General features: G+C 43.9%; 1 protein-coding gene across 1 annotated transcript in view; it reads left to right on the forward strand.

Annotated features, from left to right (window-relative positions):
- PATJ (PATJ crumbs cell polarity complex component) overlaps positions 1 to 19,816 on the forward strand; it is a 327,659-nt gene that overhangs the window by 303,736 nt on the left and 4,107 nt on the right. Inside the window, 2 exon segments of the mRNA XM_078771907.1 lie at positions 1,368 to 1,462; positions 13,515 to 13,638. Of these exon segments, the coding sequence (XP_078628033.1) occupies positions 1,368 to 1,462; positions 13,515 to 13,638 (219 nt within the window).

Here is a 19,816-nt window from a genome sequence, read left to right on the forward strand (position 1 = left end):
GATGATTTGTCATGGCGTTTTCCCAAAGAAGAAGATTTATCGTGGCGTTTTTCCAAAGACGCTTTTAATAAAAAAAATTAATGATAATCGCATATTGTTCATGTTATTACAAAACAATATTAATACTAATAATGTCCCACTTCCCCAGAGCGCTTTTCCTGCAGTGACAACGTATATAAATAGCTTTTAGTTATAATGGCGTTTCTGTGGGAGCAACGGCTTCTACAGGAAGTAAAAATATTATAAACCACAAACATGTATGATTAGCTTTTTAAACAGTCGCTAATGCTCTTCATAACACTAAATGAAGGAATTTGGAGGAATCCCGACATCTGTGAAGTGAGGTTTACGTACAGAACTGAGCAAAGATCTACTGTACTCTATATAACCACAAATGTTGGGTTACTAACATGGCCCTTTCTGCCGCTGCCGTGGCATTTTTCGTAGCGAACTTTTGGAACTCGCTCCTGCTGTTTCATACGAAACTGAAAGGGAGAAGCTCGGGTTGTGCTCATTTACCAAGCAGCTAGCTAGCGCTTGCCAAGCCAGCCATTCCTTAACAGTTTTGAATGGAGTGCTTGCTCGAATGCTTAAACCACTTGGCGATCTCTTTTTGTTTTTTTTGTATACTGAATCGAGGCTCGTGAAAGAGCTAACATTTATTTCACGAACAAAACAACCAGACAAACAAAATATACAAAAAGAGGGAGCGGAAGACAAGATGGGGAGAGAAGGGGAAGCACACAACCACAACATTTGAGAGCAGGGAGAAGTGTGGCAGGGAGAGGGCTTGGGGGGAGACTTGGTGAATGAACACACACCCAATGTTCTTGAGACCCAACCATAGATCGACTGTAATCTATATACCCCAAAGATGAATGACCCCTTTCCCCTCCCCTTCCCCCCCCCCCCCCCCATAGTGAGCGGGTGTACTAGTAATTCGAAATGTGCTTTTCTGAAGCATCCTCTTCCAAATGTGGCATTGGCGCAGATGTATGGGAGATAATGGATATTGATTTACCTTTTGCTTCATTTACCTTTCCTTGAAATCGAAATGATCACTGGAACTGTTTATACCATGACTCCTTCACTTTGTGTACAGCCTGTGGCTTCCGGGTTTGCATAATTGCTGGGATTGCGCCTGTACCTCTGATGCAGTGCCCCCTGCTGGTTAGAGCAATAATTTGTTCAGGGTGCCGGCGAACACTCGCCTACTCTTTGCGAAGGACACCGTGGGATCTTTCATTTGCCCAACTAATGTCAGCAGATATTCCACAACTTCCCGCCCGTTTAACGTCAATCCTGCAGGCCTCGTTGTTTGTCCCCTTTCCGAGGAAAGAACCCGCTGAAACTGTCGTTCATTTCAGGTTTCCGGAGGGGAGGAATGCAAGCGGTTCTTCTGCAACACGAAATCCGTTTCCTACAAAAATGCATCGGCTGAGTCCATACAGGATGATGCAAAGTAAATCTTTTTTGTTCTTCCTAATTATTATGTTGCCTTTTGAAAAGTGAAGTGTTAAACCTTGGAGCTATTTGTTGGAGCTATTTGTTGGAAAGGATTTTCTGAAGAAGGCTGTATTCTTGATGAAGGCGTGGGGTTGATCGGCCCAAGAACCAAGTGGTTTCCCACCAAAGTGTTTAAGAGATGTGGTTGGATGAGATGATATTTATGGAGGACCTTCGGAGGTGATGTGGAGTCAGGGTCGAGTGCCTCGTCAATGGAGTAGGGTTGAGGTCATATATATATATATATATATAATATATATATATATATATATATATATATATATAATATATATATATATATATATATATATATATATATATATATATATATATATATATATATATAAATAATATCCCTAATGAGGCAGAAGCAAGGGACGTGGGTCAATTTGGACCAATAGTATGGTTAGATGTGTCTGGAAAAAACCTTTGGGAGGGGGCACCCAAAAACCGTTGCACCTCTTTATCGGGGGTAGGGATATCGGGATCACCTGGAAGTCTGAAATACAGTACTCAGCAGTGGTGGAAAACATAGATATGACTTTGTGGTGGTGTGGGTGGTCTTGGTGAATGCATAAAAGTCAGTGTCGCCTGACCTCGTCTGATATACTATGCACTGATTTTGGGACTTTCATGTCATATTATTACCCTCGCCAAAGAAGAGGGTGTTACATTTGAGTCCGTTTGTCTGTCTGTTTGTCCGCACAGAATAAATATGATTTTCTCTGCAACCGTTGGTCCGATTGACAGGAAATTTTCACCATAGGTGCAACTCCACCTGTATAATTTTTTAATGATAATTATGTCGTCATAGGTCAGGTGGTATGGGCGCCATCTTGGAAAAAACGAAAAACTTTGCACCTCTATATCTCCGAAAGTGCTGCATAGAAGAAAATGAGACATGGCTCATTGTAAAGAAATCTCCATGGGGAATAACACATGTTGATGATGATGTTATAGGTGCCTCCATTATGACGTCATAATTCGACAAGTACAAAACTTCATCCGATCAAGATGAAATTTCTTGAGCATCATCTAGGGAAAAATTGGTGGAGAAAAAACGTCATCGGTCACGTGGTTCGGCGACCATATTTGTTTTAACACAAAAGCCTTAAAAACCACTGAAAACACGTGCTGGCGAGGGTCTGCAATCTCTGATTGCTCTTTCTTGTTAGCTTTGGATGGTGTTTATGGCAAAGTCTTTTATATATGTATAAATACATACATACATATATATATATATATATATATATATATATATATATATATATATATATATATATATATATATATATATAGATATATAGATATATAATATACACAGACTTGGCATTTAATATGGAATATTTTTTTTTTCTTGACTTGGGTTTACTTTCTTAACTCAGTATATCAATCTGGTGAGTTTCTTTTACACTTTGGTGATTTATTTGTTAAAAGAACCATGTCACTGATTGTCTGTCGCAGCAAGAAGTCAACAACAGGATTATATCACAGGTGGCGTGGCAAAATGTACGGACAGGTGCATTTGATGATTGGCTTCACAGTCGGGTATACAAGGGTTGTTGCGTTCTGTATTAGTGGAAAACAACTGCTGCACATCTCCAAAAGTTATTGCCGCTTCCTCTGGAGATGGTCCGTCAACTCGACAATGCTGTTTGTCATGGAGTGGTGGCTTTACGACATTACATTCGGCATGAAACAGCGTGCTATTGCTCGGCAGTATGGCATCAGTCAAGGTCAGGTGTCAAAGATAAAGAAACGAAATGCTCAGAGGGGTGTCCCTACTCCAATACCGAGGCCAGGACGTCCCCGCAGAACCACAAGGAGGGATGATCGCCAGCTGCACCGGTTAGTCCGCAATGGCCGTACCAAGTCAGCTAATCGGCTTGGGGCTGAGTGGCAGGAACTGACAATGTGCCTGTATCCAGAAGGCTATTCAACCAACGACTGGTTCAAGCAGGCTATCGTGCCAGGCGTCCCTGAGAAAGCCACGCCTGACCAGATAACACCACCAGTGCCGATTGCAGTGGGCCAGAGAGCACCGTCAATGGCAGCCAGGACACTGGAATCATGTGATCTTCAGTGACGAGTCTAGATTTCTGGTCTATCATCAAGATGGCCGCGTCCGAGTGTGCAGACAAGTGCATGAAGCCGACAACAAAGATTGTATAGTGCCAAGAGTCCAAGCTGGAGGTGGTGGGGTGACCGTTTGGGGTGCTTTTCATGCAGGGGGCAAAACTGATCTGGTTGTTCTGAATGGAAACCTGAACCAGTTCAAGTACAGGGCCATTCTGGAAGAAACATTGCTTCCATTTGCTCGTGCAACCTTTCGAGGAAACTTTGTCTTCCAAGATGACAATGCACGGCCTCATCGTGCTCGCATGATCCAGCACTTTCTTGCTGACCGTGGTGTAGAGCATATGGAGTGGCCTGCCATGTCCCCGGATATGAATCTGATAGAGAACTTGTGGGCAGAATTAACGCGTCAAATCGACCACTTGGACCAGCAGCCGACCTCTGTGCGTGAATTGCAGCAGGCTATTGTCACTGCATGGCAAGCGATTCCTTTCCAAACCTTGGCAAATCTCATGAACAGCATGCCTCAACGTGTACGTGCTCTCCTGAATGCTCATTGGGGGTTACACGAAGTACTGAACTGTAATTTAATGTCCGTAATCCCAGTCGTAATTTAACTTTTGTTTTTGTAAAAAAATTTGTTGGCTAATGTGCAAAATAAAGAGATACTTCTGGAAAACGTACAGAAGTTTAACACAGTACTGTCCGTGAATTGAGTTCGATATCAGTTTACATCACTTTCAAGGCTCAATTTATTTGTTTTGAAATGTCAAATGTGGTTTTTGTTTCTTTTAAAGGTCACATTAACAAAATCTAGAATAATTTCAACATAATTCCAATGAACTTTTGGTTCTAAGACATCTTGAAAAGTAAGTTCACCCCCAGAAAAAAAATATTCCATATTAAATGCCAAGTGTGTGTGTGTGTGTGTGTGTGTGTGTGTGTGTGTGTGTGTGTGTGTGTGTGTGTGTGTGTGTGTGTGTGTGTGTGTGTGTGTGTGTGTGTGTGTGTGTGTGTGTGTGTGTGTGTGTTATATATATATATATATATATATATATATATATATATATATATAGATATATATATATATATACACAAAGAATTAAGTTAAGCACCCCCCCCGTTTTTTTACAACCTCGCACATTACAAGTTTGTTGTCGTCAAAACAGTGTAATATACCCATGATATTGCTATATTTTCTGGAGAAGTGATATTATGGTCACATAAAAACATAACAATCATGCCGTTTTCAATATTTTATTCTGAATAATTTAAGGTGAAATTTTTTGGGAATTTTAGGCATATTTTCACCTCAATTTAAGTATGGAGCTATAGGTCCATCACGGACAGTGTGGATGACGTTTATGTTTTCTAACGTACAGTCATTGTTCTGAGAAGACCTCTAGCGATCTTTGCGTCAATAACGTGTGTAGGACCCACGTGATCGGATCACTGACTCAACCCTACGTCTCATAGACCCTGTAAGCCGTCGTATGCGTTGCTGTGGCAGGTTGTTCCATTCCCGATGTAATGCACGTTCCAATTCATCCAGATTGGCTATTGGAGGGACCATCTTCGCAATTTGTCGTCCCAACATGTCCCAAACGTGCTCGAGGGGGTTCAGGTCAGGACTGTACGCAGGCCAGGGGATGGTTGTCACAGCACCTTGCTCCAGCAAGGCTCGGACGCGTCTCGCACGGTGAGGCCTGGCGTTGTCATCCATGAAGATGGGATTGACGCAAAGATCGCTAGAGGTCTTCTCAGAACAATGACTGTACGTTAGAAAAACAAACGTCATCCACACTGTCCGTGATGGACCTATAGCTCCATACTTAAATTGAGGTGAAAATATGCCTAAAATTCCCAATAAATTTCACCTTAAATTATTCAGAATAAAATATTGAAAACGGCATGATTGTTATGTTTTTATGTGACCATAATATCACTTCTCCAGAAAATATAGCAATATCATGGGTATATTACACTGTTTTGACGACAACAAACTTGTAATGTGCGAGGTTGTAAAAAAACGGGGGGGGGTGCTTAACTTAATTCTTTGTGTATATATATATATATATATATATATATATATATATATATATATATATATATATAATATATATATATATATATATATATATATATATATATATATATCCATTATATATATATATATATATATATATATATATATATATATATATATATATATATATATATATATATATATATATATATATATATACATACATATACATACACACACACATGATGTAACGCTCATAGTGGAGCTGCCAACAATACACGACACAAGACTGTTAGACGAGACAAACGGTCCATGAGCTTGGGAAGGTGCCGTCATTAATTGGGGTACTCTGGGCACCAGCAATATTCCACACCAATGGCGCCATTTTTCTCACTGCACTCAGTGAGGCATTCCCTAAGCAGGAATTTTCTTCTCCCCATGGATGATCCCTAATTGGCCGTGCTCTTCACCTTCTAAATGCTTGACGTCCAGCAAGGAAGCAGCACGTACCATTTTTTAAGTCTTTGGTATGACCCGGCCGGCATCCCATACGCGGAGCAGACACTCTATCCATTACTCCAGCACGTTTTGCTGTACAAATAATTGACAAAGGTTGGCTATTGGCATTCCCGATGGGATGTGCCATCTCCTTATCCTGCCTGTGCTGGTTATAGACGTAATATTACATTCAACAAAAAGACATGGGAAGGAAGTGAAGATATCTCTCCGACATGGCTTGCCCTTTCCATTTTTGTGTTTCATGGATGTCCTGATGCTCATGGTCTTCAGTGAGTGCAGCAGAGAAGGTTTTGCAACAGATGGAGAGGTTAATCTGATGGGCAAGGGTGTATTTTAAGGTGAAGTCTTGAAGTGTGGTGGTGAAATGAGGGGGTGGTTGACCCAGAAACAGCAGTTTGAGCTTTAAGGAGAAATGATTCTCCAGAGAAAATCTTGGGAAGACTCTTGGGAATCGTCGAAGTGAAGATGGGAGGCTTCTGCAAGGATTGATTAAAAAAAAAAAAACACCTTTAGAGGCCATTTTTCCCCGCAAGCGGGGGTTGGCCTTTTTCGGGGACCGTGGTTGTTGTTGTTTTTCGGTCCCCTCTTAATACGAGGCTTAATCTGCAAGGATTGATTGATGGGGATTAATGCATGCGGCTTGTCAGAGACGTTGATGATCTGGTATCTGAGGTTTGACCTGATGAGCACCGTACTACGGCCACTGATCTTGTAATAGGATATATGGAGGGGTAGGAAGTTCTGGTGAGAAGTTTGTGAGGAGATGGTTTGGGAGTGCCACAATGTATGACAAATACTGCTTGTTTTATGAATAGGACAATAAACCTTGGTATCAATTGTCAGGCTTTGACAGAGTTCCAGGTGGCAAAGGTGCTCTGGAAAACCGTCTTTCTTTTTGCATGTCACTCCACACCGTGTCATACAGTACCGCCATCCAACTGTGAGGTAGACTGCAGCTGCATCACTGTGCTGATCTGGAATTGATTTGACGCTAGTCTGATAAACAGAACATGTCCTTCAATCCTGGGAAATCTTACTGTCTCACCCTGTTTGAAGGATCGTCAAAATAACACACCTGTTCCAATGGTCACCCATTGGAAAAGGTTCAGCCTCTTGAGCATCGAGGCCTTGCCATTAGCCATAATATTGAGCATCGAGGCCTTTCCATTATCCATAATATTGAGCATCTAGGCCTTGCCATTAGCCGTAATATTGATCATCTAGGCCTTGCCATAAGCCATAATATTGACCACCTAGGCCTTGCCATTAGCCATAATATTGATCATCTAGGCCTTACCATTAGCCATAATATTGATCATCTAGGCCTTACCATTAGCCATAATATTGATCATCTAGGCCTAACCATTAGCCTTAATATTGAGCATCTCGGCCTTGCCATTAGCCATAATATTGACCTGTGGACGACTATTAAGAGAGTGTCCACGGATGGAATCGAGCTTAACGAGGCGTTTCCAATTCAATGGCGGATCATACACGAGCAGTGGGGGTGGGGGAGAATGCCGCGGCTTACCTGAGGGTCCGACGATGTCTTCACCCTGGTGGAAATTAACTCAACCCGAGACGGAGGTAAAATGTACAAAAAAGAAATATTTATTACGGAACCCGAGAACAATGAAACGCGACAATAAAACCTAAACCCTTCTAATTCTAATGGAGCACTCCCACACTTCACTTCAAATACACAACACATAAAAATATAAATAACCACCTTTAGAGGCCATTTTTCCCCGCAAAGCGGGGGTTGGCCTTTTTCGGGAACCGTGGTTGTTGTTGTTTTTCCGTCCCCTTTTTGAAGCAATGTTTTACGGCCGGATGCCCTTCCTGACGCCAACCCTTTTTGCCGCCTTTAACGACAAACAGGGAATTACCAGTGAGCTGGTACTCAATTAGCCGACCTCGGAAGGATGACAGGCTGAGTCAACCCCCCTGGCGTTAATTCAGCGATCGACCGGGATTCGAACCCAGGATCCTAGGATCCTAAGCCGGCACCCTAGCCGCTAGCCCAACACCAACACAACACAGAAGGAATGAAACAAAGAAAACGTTGTGGTTCGGGTGTGGTGCGTCTTATCTGTGTCTGGATGTAGCGTCCGTCAGGAATCGTCCAGGCTCCGGTGCGCATGCTCCTTTAGGCCTCACCGAGCACCTTGCTCGTGCCGGCCTCACCCGCTCAGCGGCAAGCCTCGCTCGCACGTGAACGCCAGGGAGGAGAATCGACGGCGCTCCAACGTTTCCCCAACGTCGGTCATAACGCAGGCAATTCGCAGTTCGCAAAGGAAAGGTCCAACCGGGAACGAAAGGCAAAGGCAGAAGGGAGGTGCGGGAAAGGAAGAAACCAAAGCGAGAAGGGCCAACTCAATCGGACAGTCCAGAGAAAGAGGGCCAAGGGAAGAGAGAAGAGAGCGAAAATGTCCGTCTCCCCTTACTTTTATCAGATCTCCTCTGACGTCACTGGCGCTTCCTCCTCCAACCAACGTGTCGCTTCTAGCCTTCCCGAATCTTCTGATCTCATCCGTCCCCTCCCATTGGCCAAGCGCTTGGCGCCCTTCTCCCATGCCATTGGTCGGTGGCCAATCACAAGTCCTTCTTTACTCTCCAATCGGTGCTCTTGGTGTTGCTCGCCCCTCCCCCTCTTGTCAATCAGGAGTTCCCTGGGTGTGGCTCTTGGCCCGCCTGTGCGATGTCTGCCTGCCATGGCGCCGTAGCTTGCTGTCTGCTCTTCTGGTCAGTTTTATCATCTTGTGGCGGAGGGGGATTTAATTAGTGTTGTGCTAATGGGCCTAGCTAATGTCTATGGGATGTATTGCCATAAGGGACACCGGGATGTTCACAGAGGGAACGACACACAATGGAATCTTATCCTTATTCCCCAATTGTAGTTACCAAGCCCCGCCCCCTTGTGGCGGGGACACAGATACGCAGCTTACTCCGACATTCGGGCTAGACAGAAATTACAGGTGAGGTTCCCTATCACGACAGCCGGACACCCACCTATGCAGATCTACCTAAATCTATATATGCCCCTACCCCAAAATTCATAACAATATTGAGCATCTAGGCCTTGCCATTAGCCATAATATTGAGCATCTCGGCCTTGCCATTAGCCATAATCTCTCCTGTGCCAACCACATAACAAATCTGGGCACCAAAGCCAGCTGTAGACTGGGCAGCCTCTGATGGTCCAAGTCTTTACTTTGTCCGTAGCTCAGTGGAGTACTGCTCTGCCCGTGCTCTGTCCTGCAACTCTCTCCAGCTACTCCAAGATCACCCGTTCTTCCAGTAACCCCTTCTGGTTAAACTTCCAAATTCCAACACTACTGCTCACCTCAACTCATTTGTTCCTCTTTTCTTCCATTTGTGAAACAACTCTCTTTCGGCTGTTCCATCCTACTTCTCCCTCCAGGGCTTCAGGCAGGCATGGTACCTGATATTCAGCGATTCATGTAAGTAAGTGGTGAGGAATGCTTTCCTGGGGCAGAATTGTAGTTGGAAGTGGAAGGTGAGAGCAGAGGTGGATGAGATCCTACAGCAGCAGGAAGTAATAGGAATGGTGCAATGTGGGAGGGAAGGCATTAGGTGAACAAAGAATATGCTTTGGATAGAGACAGGTACAGAGGAGAGGAGAATGGTGGTGAGGGAGTAGAGAGAAAAAAGGATAGTGGTTTTGTGAAGGCAGTGGGACAGCTGCAGCAGGGGGGGGGGGTGGGGGGGGGGGACTGGAAAACGTGGGAGGTCATGCTGGCAAACACTGTAGTGGGAGATCTGTGAGATGGAAATTATTATGCTGAGGTAGCTTTTGTAAGCCACTTATGATTATCTCTCACCGATTAAATTTGAAATGAGAATTGGCAGGAATTGGCCTAACCCCTCAGAATTGGCAGGGGTTTGTTGCAAAATGGTGTGTGATTTTTGCAGAAGTCAAGGAATGCTTCAACCTCCATTGAGCACATACGCAATAACATTGGCAGTAAGGAGGTAATTAGGTTGTGCCATAGTCAGGTGATTATGTGGAATAAGGTGATGAAGAAAGGAGAGCACAATGTTCTGGTAATGTTTGTGTGGGATGGCTCGGCTGGGTGAGGTGGTAGGAGGGAGGAGGTGATTTGGTGACAGCTGGAGATTGGGAGTTGGTTACAAATCTAGAGTGACAGTTGGTATTCCCAGATAGTGCCGACAGAGAGTCCACACCCCCTTTCAAAATTTTCACCTTTTGTTGCCTTATGGACTGGAATTCAATTGTATTAAGTCAGAATTTTTCCACCTTTATTTACACATCGTAACCCACAACTTCCAAGTAAAAAACAAATTCTACATATCTCATAAAATTAATTAAAAACACAAAACTAGAATATCCTGGTTGGATTAGGTTGAAAACTGGGAGGATTTAGGAATATGGGGATAGAATAGAAGGGAAAAAGTAGAGAAAGGAGAGAGGGGGGAAAAATTCTGCATACAAAATAAATGGGTTATTCCAAAGCAAGGGACAGGAATATTGGACAGGATATGAAGTGAACTACAGAAGGGACTTGCATGAGACATAATGCAGGGGGTTGGGTCGAGGGTTCCCCATGTAAATGCCCCTCAAAATAATTTACTGATGTAATTTGCATCCAGATCAGGGAAAAAATATTTGAACAAGACAGAAAAAAAATGCAATTTTTTTTGGAATCCCCCAAAACAGCCCAACAAGGTAGGGAGGAATGGTTTCTACAGCGTGAAGCCGAGCTAGGTGTGAGGCAGGGGCACCAGCCCAGAGGGGAGAACAGGATTCCATCAAGCTGCGGATGAAAGCCTTGTATGTGGTGAGGAGCTCAGTAGTGCCAAGGAAGGACTTCGCACGACGGAGGATGCCCAGTCGGCGACTGGCTTTGGAGGTCAGCTTGGAAATGTGGTTTTCCCAGGAAAGATCATGGCAGATAGTGAGACCCAAAAGCTTGAGTGAAAGAACTTCTTCGAGAGGATTGTTGAGAAAGTAGATGGGAGGGTTTTCCAGATGGTCTTTTCGGCGATACAAAGTGAGAGTGTGAGATTGGTCAGGATTGAAAGACATGTTCCACTTGTTTGACCAGTTTGTGATTTTGTCCAGGTCTGCAGAGAGCGAGGAGGCTGCAGACTGCCGATCTGAGGGATGAGGAATGGAGCGGCAGAGAGTGGAGTCATCAGCAAAGAGATAGAGAGGATTTTGTAGAGTCGGAGAGATCATTGATGAAGATTAGAAAAAGTGCAAGGCCCAGAACACTGCCTTGAGGAATGCCAGCCGGGACATGAAGAGCAGATGAGAGAAATCCATTCAGCGCCACACGTTGACTGCGACTGGAGAGGAAGTCCGCAAGCCAAGCGTGGAGATTTCCATGGATACCATAGGAGGAGAGTTTGGTGAGCAGAGCGGGGTGCCAGACCGTATCGAAGGCACGAGATACGTTGAGGGAGACAGCTCTAATTTCCTGTTTGGCATTGAGGACCTCCATCCATTGTTGAGACAGCAGAAGCAGCATGTCCAGAGTAGAGTGACCTGGTCTGAAACTAAATTGATGATCAGAGATCAAGCTATTGGAGAAGAGGAAAGATTTGATATCCGAAGCAATGATGGATTCCATGACCTTGCTGATTATTTGGAGCAGGCTGATTGGTCTGTAGTTGCAAGGATCTGTTTTTGCACCTTTTTGTGTAAAGCGGTAATGTTTGCTGATTTCCAAGATGCTGGCAGATGACCTTGAGCAAAAGAGAGGGTGAAGAGAACAAAGAGAGGATGAGATAGAGCGGCAGAGCATGATTTTAGGACCCGTGGGCTGATGCCGTGTGGTCCAGTTGCAGAATCAGAGTCGAGGTTTGACAGAAACTTCTGGAGAGGCATTCAGCTTTTTCACATGCGATGTCTACTGTGTAGCCATTTGAGGTAAGGGAGGGAATGGAGGGGGAACAAACACCAGAAACAGATTTGACCAGACGCCACCAGGATTTGGAGGAGTGAGACGGGTTTGAGAGTTCAGTCTTGAGATTAGAGCGATATTATTTCCTGGCTCTCCTGAGGGTAGACACACACTTGTTCCTAACTTTGTGGAAGGAACTGAGATTACCGTCAGTTGGATTTGCCTTCCAGGAGGCAAAGGGAAATTGTTTCAGGGCAACTGCCTCACCACAAGATTCAATGTATGATAATTATATGATTATTATGCCAGCACAAAAATATCCTTTAGTTCAATTTAACATTTACCATGATGTATTTAAGGCCCACATTGGATATGGTAATAACTATATATGAATATGAACAGGGCAGTGTGATGTTTGAATCTGTGTAATACCCCAACCACCTCAAAGGACAGGTGAGAGGGGTCATAAGCAAAATGAAACAAGCATTCTGAGTATTGCGCTGCAATACATGTCCCCTACCGGCAGTCTGTCGTCCGGAAAACTGTGTGAATTATATGGGAATTACCAACTCACGGTCTGAGGTAACTCGGCTAAAAATTCTCCGATTTGCACCAAATAAAGTTCATGAATGGTTGCACAGACCCCTACTTCTCACTAAAAGTGAAAACAGAATGTAAATTGGAGTTAAATAAGCCCGCAAGGTCGCTCCGTGGAGCAGCCTGCACGTATTGCACTGTGTGGATTATATAATTACCAACTCATGGTCTGAGGTAACTCGGCTAAAAAAATATCCGATTTGCACCAAATAAAGTTTACGAGTGGTTGCACAGACCCCTACTTCTCACTAAAAGTGGAAACAGAATATAAATTGGAGTTAAAATAAGCCCGCAAGGTCGCTCCATGGAGCAGCCTGCACGTATTGCACTATGTGTGAATTATATAATTACCAACTCACTGTCCGAGGTAACTCGGCGAAAAAATATCCGATTTGCACCAAATAAAGTTTACGAATGGTTGCACAGACCCCTACTTCTCACTAAAAGTGGAAACAGAATGTAAATTGGAGTTAAAACAAGGAATATTAACAGCTTTGACTTACCGCACTCCAAATTATAGTCCAGAAAACTGTTGGGGAAATTACCAAAGTTCAAAGTGCCATAAATTTGTCAAAAATGATCGAAACGTCGTGAAGTTCGAACTTGATCTGTAACTTATCATGAGGAAACCATGTACCAAGTGTGAAATCATTAGCTTTAAGAGTTTAGAAAAAAAGTCCGGAAAGCTGTTCTTGGCGTGACGGACTGACGGACTGACGGACTGACTGACTGACTGACGGACGGCGTGCAAACCTATAGTCCCCTCCAGTGTACACCAGTAGGGGACTAATAAAACTGACGAAACCGAAAACAATGTATTCTTATGTTGAAATAAGTCTTATCCTTGCATAATCCATCACGCATGATTTTGTATGATTTCCACTATTTTCTGATGACAGAGCTCTGCACTACAAGACAATAACGTTGGAGAGAGGACCAGAAGGTCTTGGCTTCAGCATTGTGGGTGGATATGGAAGCCCCCATGGTGATCTTCCCATTTACATAAAGACTGTTTTTAACAAGGTGGGTAAAAACTTTGCTTACCAGGTGCCCTGTAACCATGTAACCCAGTGCTACCTGCCGCATGGTCTGGTAGTCGGCGACTGAACCGACTACCCTCCTGGCTTGCCAGTGGGGAGGGTGACTGTGACACCTTGCAGGACTAAAAACTGTTAAAGGGTGGATGAGCTCCTTTAGTGAGCCAACGACCATCCAATAAGAAGATGGTGTCTCCTACAAAAAACAATAAGGTAACATTAAGTGTGTTGCAGAGGCTTTAAACGACTTCCAAGTTGATGCACCCATAATTTGTATTCATTTACATGTAAAATTATACTTTAATGTAAACCTTTAATGCTCTCTTACACAATGCATAGATATCCTGAACCTTGAAATAAGAGGTTGAGACAATCTCTCTGGAAAGTGGTGTGCATTACATATGGTCTTGATTCGGACTCTACCTTGTATATGCCATCATTGGCATCCAGGTATGCCTGCTTACTCATTGGCTGATTCTCTGTACTTGTTGTACGAGATCTCATCGTCTCTGCTTAGTAGTTGTGACCTCTCGAGGTGACCTTTAAAGATTCGTTTTGCATTGATTTTCTGGTTACTCGGAAACCCCTTGCACCATAATCATAAACCAGTATTGTTCATAAGTTATCTTCAAACTAGCTTGAACCCTTTTGGTTCCACCCAAGCATCACCAGTAGTCCTTTCTCTGCTGTCGATATTAACAGCAGTGCCACTAGGTGGCGTATTTGGAATGGTCTAAATGCACAGTCACGAATTTCAGAGCCAGTCATGGACAAGATTTACCTGAATGTGCAGGGTGTTTACAAACATTCCGTTACCCTCTCCGCAGAACTTGATAAATGAATTTAATGAACACACACAAAATGTAAATTACGAATCAAAGTCGTTGCGAATATCAGCCATACATATATTTCCTGTGTGAGGTTGTCCGTGACAGAGCCGTAGATAGAAAGAGTTCGGTCAACCCGGTTTCAACTGGTCTGCCCTATGATTGGTTAAGCGCTGTCATGTGATTCACAGGCGCCATGTTGTTACCCAACCTCCGTAACTAGCAGAACGCGCATCGCATTGCATGCATTCGCTTAGTGGAAGTTGGGATGGATGAGGGGAAGGAGGGATGGAGGAGTGGAAGTGGGGATGGTTGAGTGGAAGGAAGGATGGATGAGTGGAAGGAGGGATGGATGAGTGGAAGGATGGATCATGAGTGGAAGTTGGGATGGATGAGTGGAAGGAAGGATGGATGATGAGTGGAAGTTGGCATGGTTGAGTGGAACTTTGGATGGATGAGTGGAAGTAAGGATGGATGAGTGGAAGTAAGGATGGATGAGTGGAAGTAAGGATGGATGAGTGGAAGTTGGGATGGTTGAGTGGAAGGAAGGAAGGATGGATGACTGGAAGGAGGGATGGAGGAGTGGAAGGAGGGATGGATGAGTGGAAAGAGGGATGGATGAGTGGAAAGAGGGATGGATGAGTGGAAAGAGGGATGGATGAGTGGAAGGAAGGATGGATGAGTGGAAGGAAGGATGGATGAGTGGAAGGAAGGAGGGGTGGATGATGAGTGGAAGGAAGGATGTATGAGTGGAAGGAAGGATGGATGAGTGATGGATCTTCCACTCATCCATCCTTACTTTCACTCATACATCCAAAGTTCCACTCATCCATCCCAACTTCCACTCATCCATCCTTCCTTCCATTCATCCATCCTTCCTTCCACTCATCATCCATCCCTCCTTCCTTCCACTCATCATCCATCCCTCCTTCCTTCCACTCATCCATCCATCCTTCCACTCATCCATCCTTCCACTCATCCATTCCTCCTTCCACTCATCCATCCCTCCTTCCACTCATCCATCCCTCCTTCCACTCATCCATCCCTCCTTCCACTCATCCATTCCTCCTTCCACTCATCCATCCCCCCTTCCACTCATCCATCCCTCCTTCCACTCATCCATCCCTCCTTCCACTCATCCATCCTTCCTTCAACTCATCCCTCCTTCCACTCATCCATCCCAACTTCCACTCATTCGCAACTGACTAAACAATGTATGAAACTCAGGAACATAAAAACAAACCCGTCCCTAATAGCAGTAAGTTGCATGCACGCTTGAACGCACGCACGCGTGCACTTGACCTTGGGTAACAACATGGCGCCTCTTGTTTAGTTGGCCAAACCCTCTATCTACAGCTCTGGTCCGTGAATCCAAATGCTCATTAATGCACATTCTTCAAGGGAATAGTTACTTTGGTCTGCCATTATATTCTCACAGGGATCACAGTCTCATAACTATAAGAAAAAAGGCTTACATTAATCAATTGATGAAAAATTACCATTATCTAGCCTATATTCAAAACGTACCAGGGTAGATGATTGGGGGTAACAGGACTTTGTAAACACTCTTTCCATCTTTGTTTGGGGGGTGGGGGATGGATGGAGGGGGTTTTATGGTTATCCAATCATTTGACGGGATGGGTAAAGTTTGCTGGTAGTCGATTGTAAACATTGTGGTGAGTAAATTAAAATCAAAAGCTTGCGTTCGTGAGAGTAATATTGAGGCATAACCCCTCAGAATTGGCAGGGGTATGGGCTGAAGTGCAGGCCTATGTGCCTAGCTATTTAAATGCTCTCAGAAATGACTTGCCAATTAATTTATATTGTCAAAAGTGAGAAGACAAAATTGCCAAGTAATTCCAAATTGTCTTCCATGACATTGTGCGTGACCAAAGACCATTTTGTTTTCAGAGATAATTGAAGCAATTTTTTTTTTTTTTTGGTATATAAGATCGAGGCTCGTGTAACAGCTACAATTTGTGATTGGTGACATTTGTAAAATTAGTGACATCTTCAAGTTGTAAGCGAGAGGCAAATTCTATCTCGGTAAACTTGAGGCTCCCTTGTCTTCTCACAAGGCTGGTATAATGCACATGTTCCTCGCCACCGTAAAAGGATAAACTCTGCCAAAACAAAAGCCTGCTTTGGTCTTCGATCACCTGTTTCAATATACTGTCGGTGAAAATGTACCCGAGTGGAGAAAAAAGAAAACCAGAATGAAAATAAATTTTCCTTTGGAGAAAAGTAATTCCAAAAAAAAAATTAAAACGCCGAGTTGTACATGTTCATTGAATTGGCTAACAAATTGTTGAAAGAGAATCTGTGCAGATAATTCACTTGACACGATGGATCAGACGCATGAAGAATATCTCCATGAGAAGGCTCAAGCTCACTTACCGTGCCATCTCGTGGTGGAGCTCGGCCATAGCTCGTGGTGGAGCTCGGCCGTAGCTCGTGGTGCAGCTCGGCCGTAGCTCGTGGCGGAGCTCGGCCGTAGCTCGTGGCGGAGCTCGGCCGTAGCTCGTGGCGGAGCTCGGCCATAGCTCGTGGCGGAGCTCGGCCATAGCTCGTGGCGGAGCTCGGCCATAGCTCGTGGCGGAGCTCGGCCATAGCTCGTGGCGGAGCTCGGCCATAGCTCGTGGCGGAGCTCGGCCATAGCTCGTGGCGGAGCTCGGCCATAGCTCGTGGCGGAGCTCGGCCATAGTTCGTGGCGGAGCTCGGCCATAGCTAGTGGCGGAGCTCGGCCATAGCTCGTGGCGGAGCTCGGCCATAGCTCGTGGCGGAGCTCGGCCATACCTCGTGGCGGAGCTCGGCCATACCTCGTGGCGGAGCTCGGCCATACCTCGTGGTGGAGCTCGGCCATACCTCGTGGCGGAGCTCGGCCATACCTCGTGGCGGAGCTCGGCCATACCTCGTGGCGGAGCTCGGCCATACCTCGTGGTCGAGCTCGGCCATATCTCGTGGTGGAGCTCGGCTATAGTCACGACGTCTTAGAGGTGAGACTGGAGGCTCACAGCAACCATTTGCACGGATTACTTAAAAGGGATACTTCATGGCTATTTTACTCCGAAACGAGCGGTTGACGGACTACAGAAAGCTGTGCATGTGTGTCCCCTTTTTGAAGTCAACTAAGTTAGTTCCCAACTCCAAAGTACCTCAAGCAGCATAACTAAAATATACCACCGGATATAAATAACTGCTTGAAATGTGTCTGGTGATCCTCAGATTTATTTGGAACATTATCCATTATACCTGCTGGCAAATAAAGCCCTTAAAGCACGGGAAGTTTGTTTTAAAGACATTTGAACTTGAGAACACAAAGCTAAGCAATACAGGTGGATAGCTCTAATTTGACAAGTATTTTCAGGTGTTTATGTTCGAGGAACTTGAATGCTTAGCTTAATTTGCTTGTGGCAACAGTTTGGCAATGAATTAACAGGAAACTCAGAAATAAGAATAAACAAGACAAGTACAGATACATTCAAAGTCCACCGCCCCCATGCCAAATAAATAAATAGCATCCTCCAGCACAGCGTTGCCGGGGCGACTTCGGCACCCGGCAACACCGCCGTGCAGCACATAGACTGTATTGGGAGGGAGAGGTTTACAATAATTGATTGATTAATTGCATAATTAAAATCAATAAATCATGATCATAAAATATTTTCTTAATCAATTGGCTTAATAGCATAACTAAACCACCAGTGCTTCATCCGAAGCTAACTTTTTGAAAATTAATTGTCATTAATCGAAAAAATAAAATAATTAATTGATTAATCAATCAAAAATATCCTTTATAGCCACATCACTTGGTCACTGTCGTGTCCAGATATCAGCTTCCTAGCTCAAAGGTTGCCCGAGATATTGCCCAGGTGAGAAAGAAAATAAATAAATGATTAATAATGAAAATAAATAAATAATATTCATTAAATAATGAATCATTTGGCTAATAGAATACTTAAACCATCTCTGTTTCATCTGAATCGAACTTTACAAAACAATTGTCATTCATCAAATGATTAATCGATTAATTGATTGATGAATAAATCAAAAATAGTCTTTACAGCCAAATCACTTGGTCATTGTCATGTCCAAATATCAGCTTCCTTGCTCAAAAGGTGCCCGAGATATTGCCCAGAAGAGAAAGGAAATAAATAAGTACTCAATTAATCGATAATAATAAAGTAACTCATCAATTAATTGCTTAATCAAAAAAAAAAAGACACTGTTTTTTGCCAAAGCACTTGCTCACGATTGTGCTGAAATTTCAGCTTCCTAGCTCAAAGGATATAAATATATATTCTTCTTATTAGCTCAAAGGATGGCTGAGATATCACCCAGACAAACAAACAATAAAACAAACAAGAAACCGGAGTGAAAACTGAGTACCCCCTTTCAGTGTGCGTCATTGCCGGGCCCCCTTCGGTGACTGGCGATGACGTCATGCAGTGCCTGCAGATGGAGTAGGAAAGGAGCGGTTTACAATTTATTGGGTGGAATCATTCGGCACAACGTTTTTGTATACAAGATCTAGGCTCATGGAGGAGCAGAAAAGTAATACGACTCAGATAAAGAAGGAGATGTACAGACAGAGACAACAGGTGAACATGACAAACAAGGAAATGAAATGGAAAAGAAGGATAAAGGAGAGGATTAGAACATAGGAACTTGTGCGGAAGAGAGCTTGGATATGGGTAGAGATTGAGGATGTCATGATATGGAGATGCAATGCCACCATGAAGCCTGGAGGAAAGAGTGGCATTGCACCGTCTCAGGAATGCGGTTTCACAAGCAGGAGAAAACAGATGCTAGCAATAAGTCGAGAGGAACAAAAGGAGAGCTGGAGGTTCAACAAGACAGGGTTGACTGGAAGAATGCATGCATCCTGGAGGAGCTCGGGCGGGTTGAGACAACAGGAACAAGACCGGAGGAGAATTGGTAAAAAAATAAAAACCATGCAAATTGACATGCAAAGCTTTATGGTGTGAGTAGTTCTGATTTTTCAAATAATGAATTGCAAAAACAGAAGATGCCCAGTCTGTAACTGGCTTTGGAAACTAACTTTGCAATATGATCAGTGCAGGAGAGGTCATTGCTGATGTTCAAAAGACTGATCATCTTATTTGCTGACCGATTAAATTATATTAAGTGGATTTGTTTGACGATCCTCACAGAGCGACAGTGTGAACTTGAGATTTGCCAGGATTGAAAGACCATTGGTGCATTCATCAGACCAGCATCTAATCGATTCAACATCCGCAGGTAATGCAGCTTTGGTCTGTTTGTTGGTGGCATGGAATGCGTATGGCGCTGTCGAATAATCTGCCAACAGTAAGA

This window comes from Myxine glutinosa, chromosome 1, assembly GCF_964187855.1.
Source record: "Myxine glutinosa chromosome 1, kmMyxGlut1.1, whole genome shotgun sequence".
NCBI lineage: Eukaryota > Metazoa > Chordata > Myxini > Myxiniformes > Myxinidae > Myxine > Myxine glutinosa.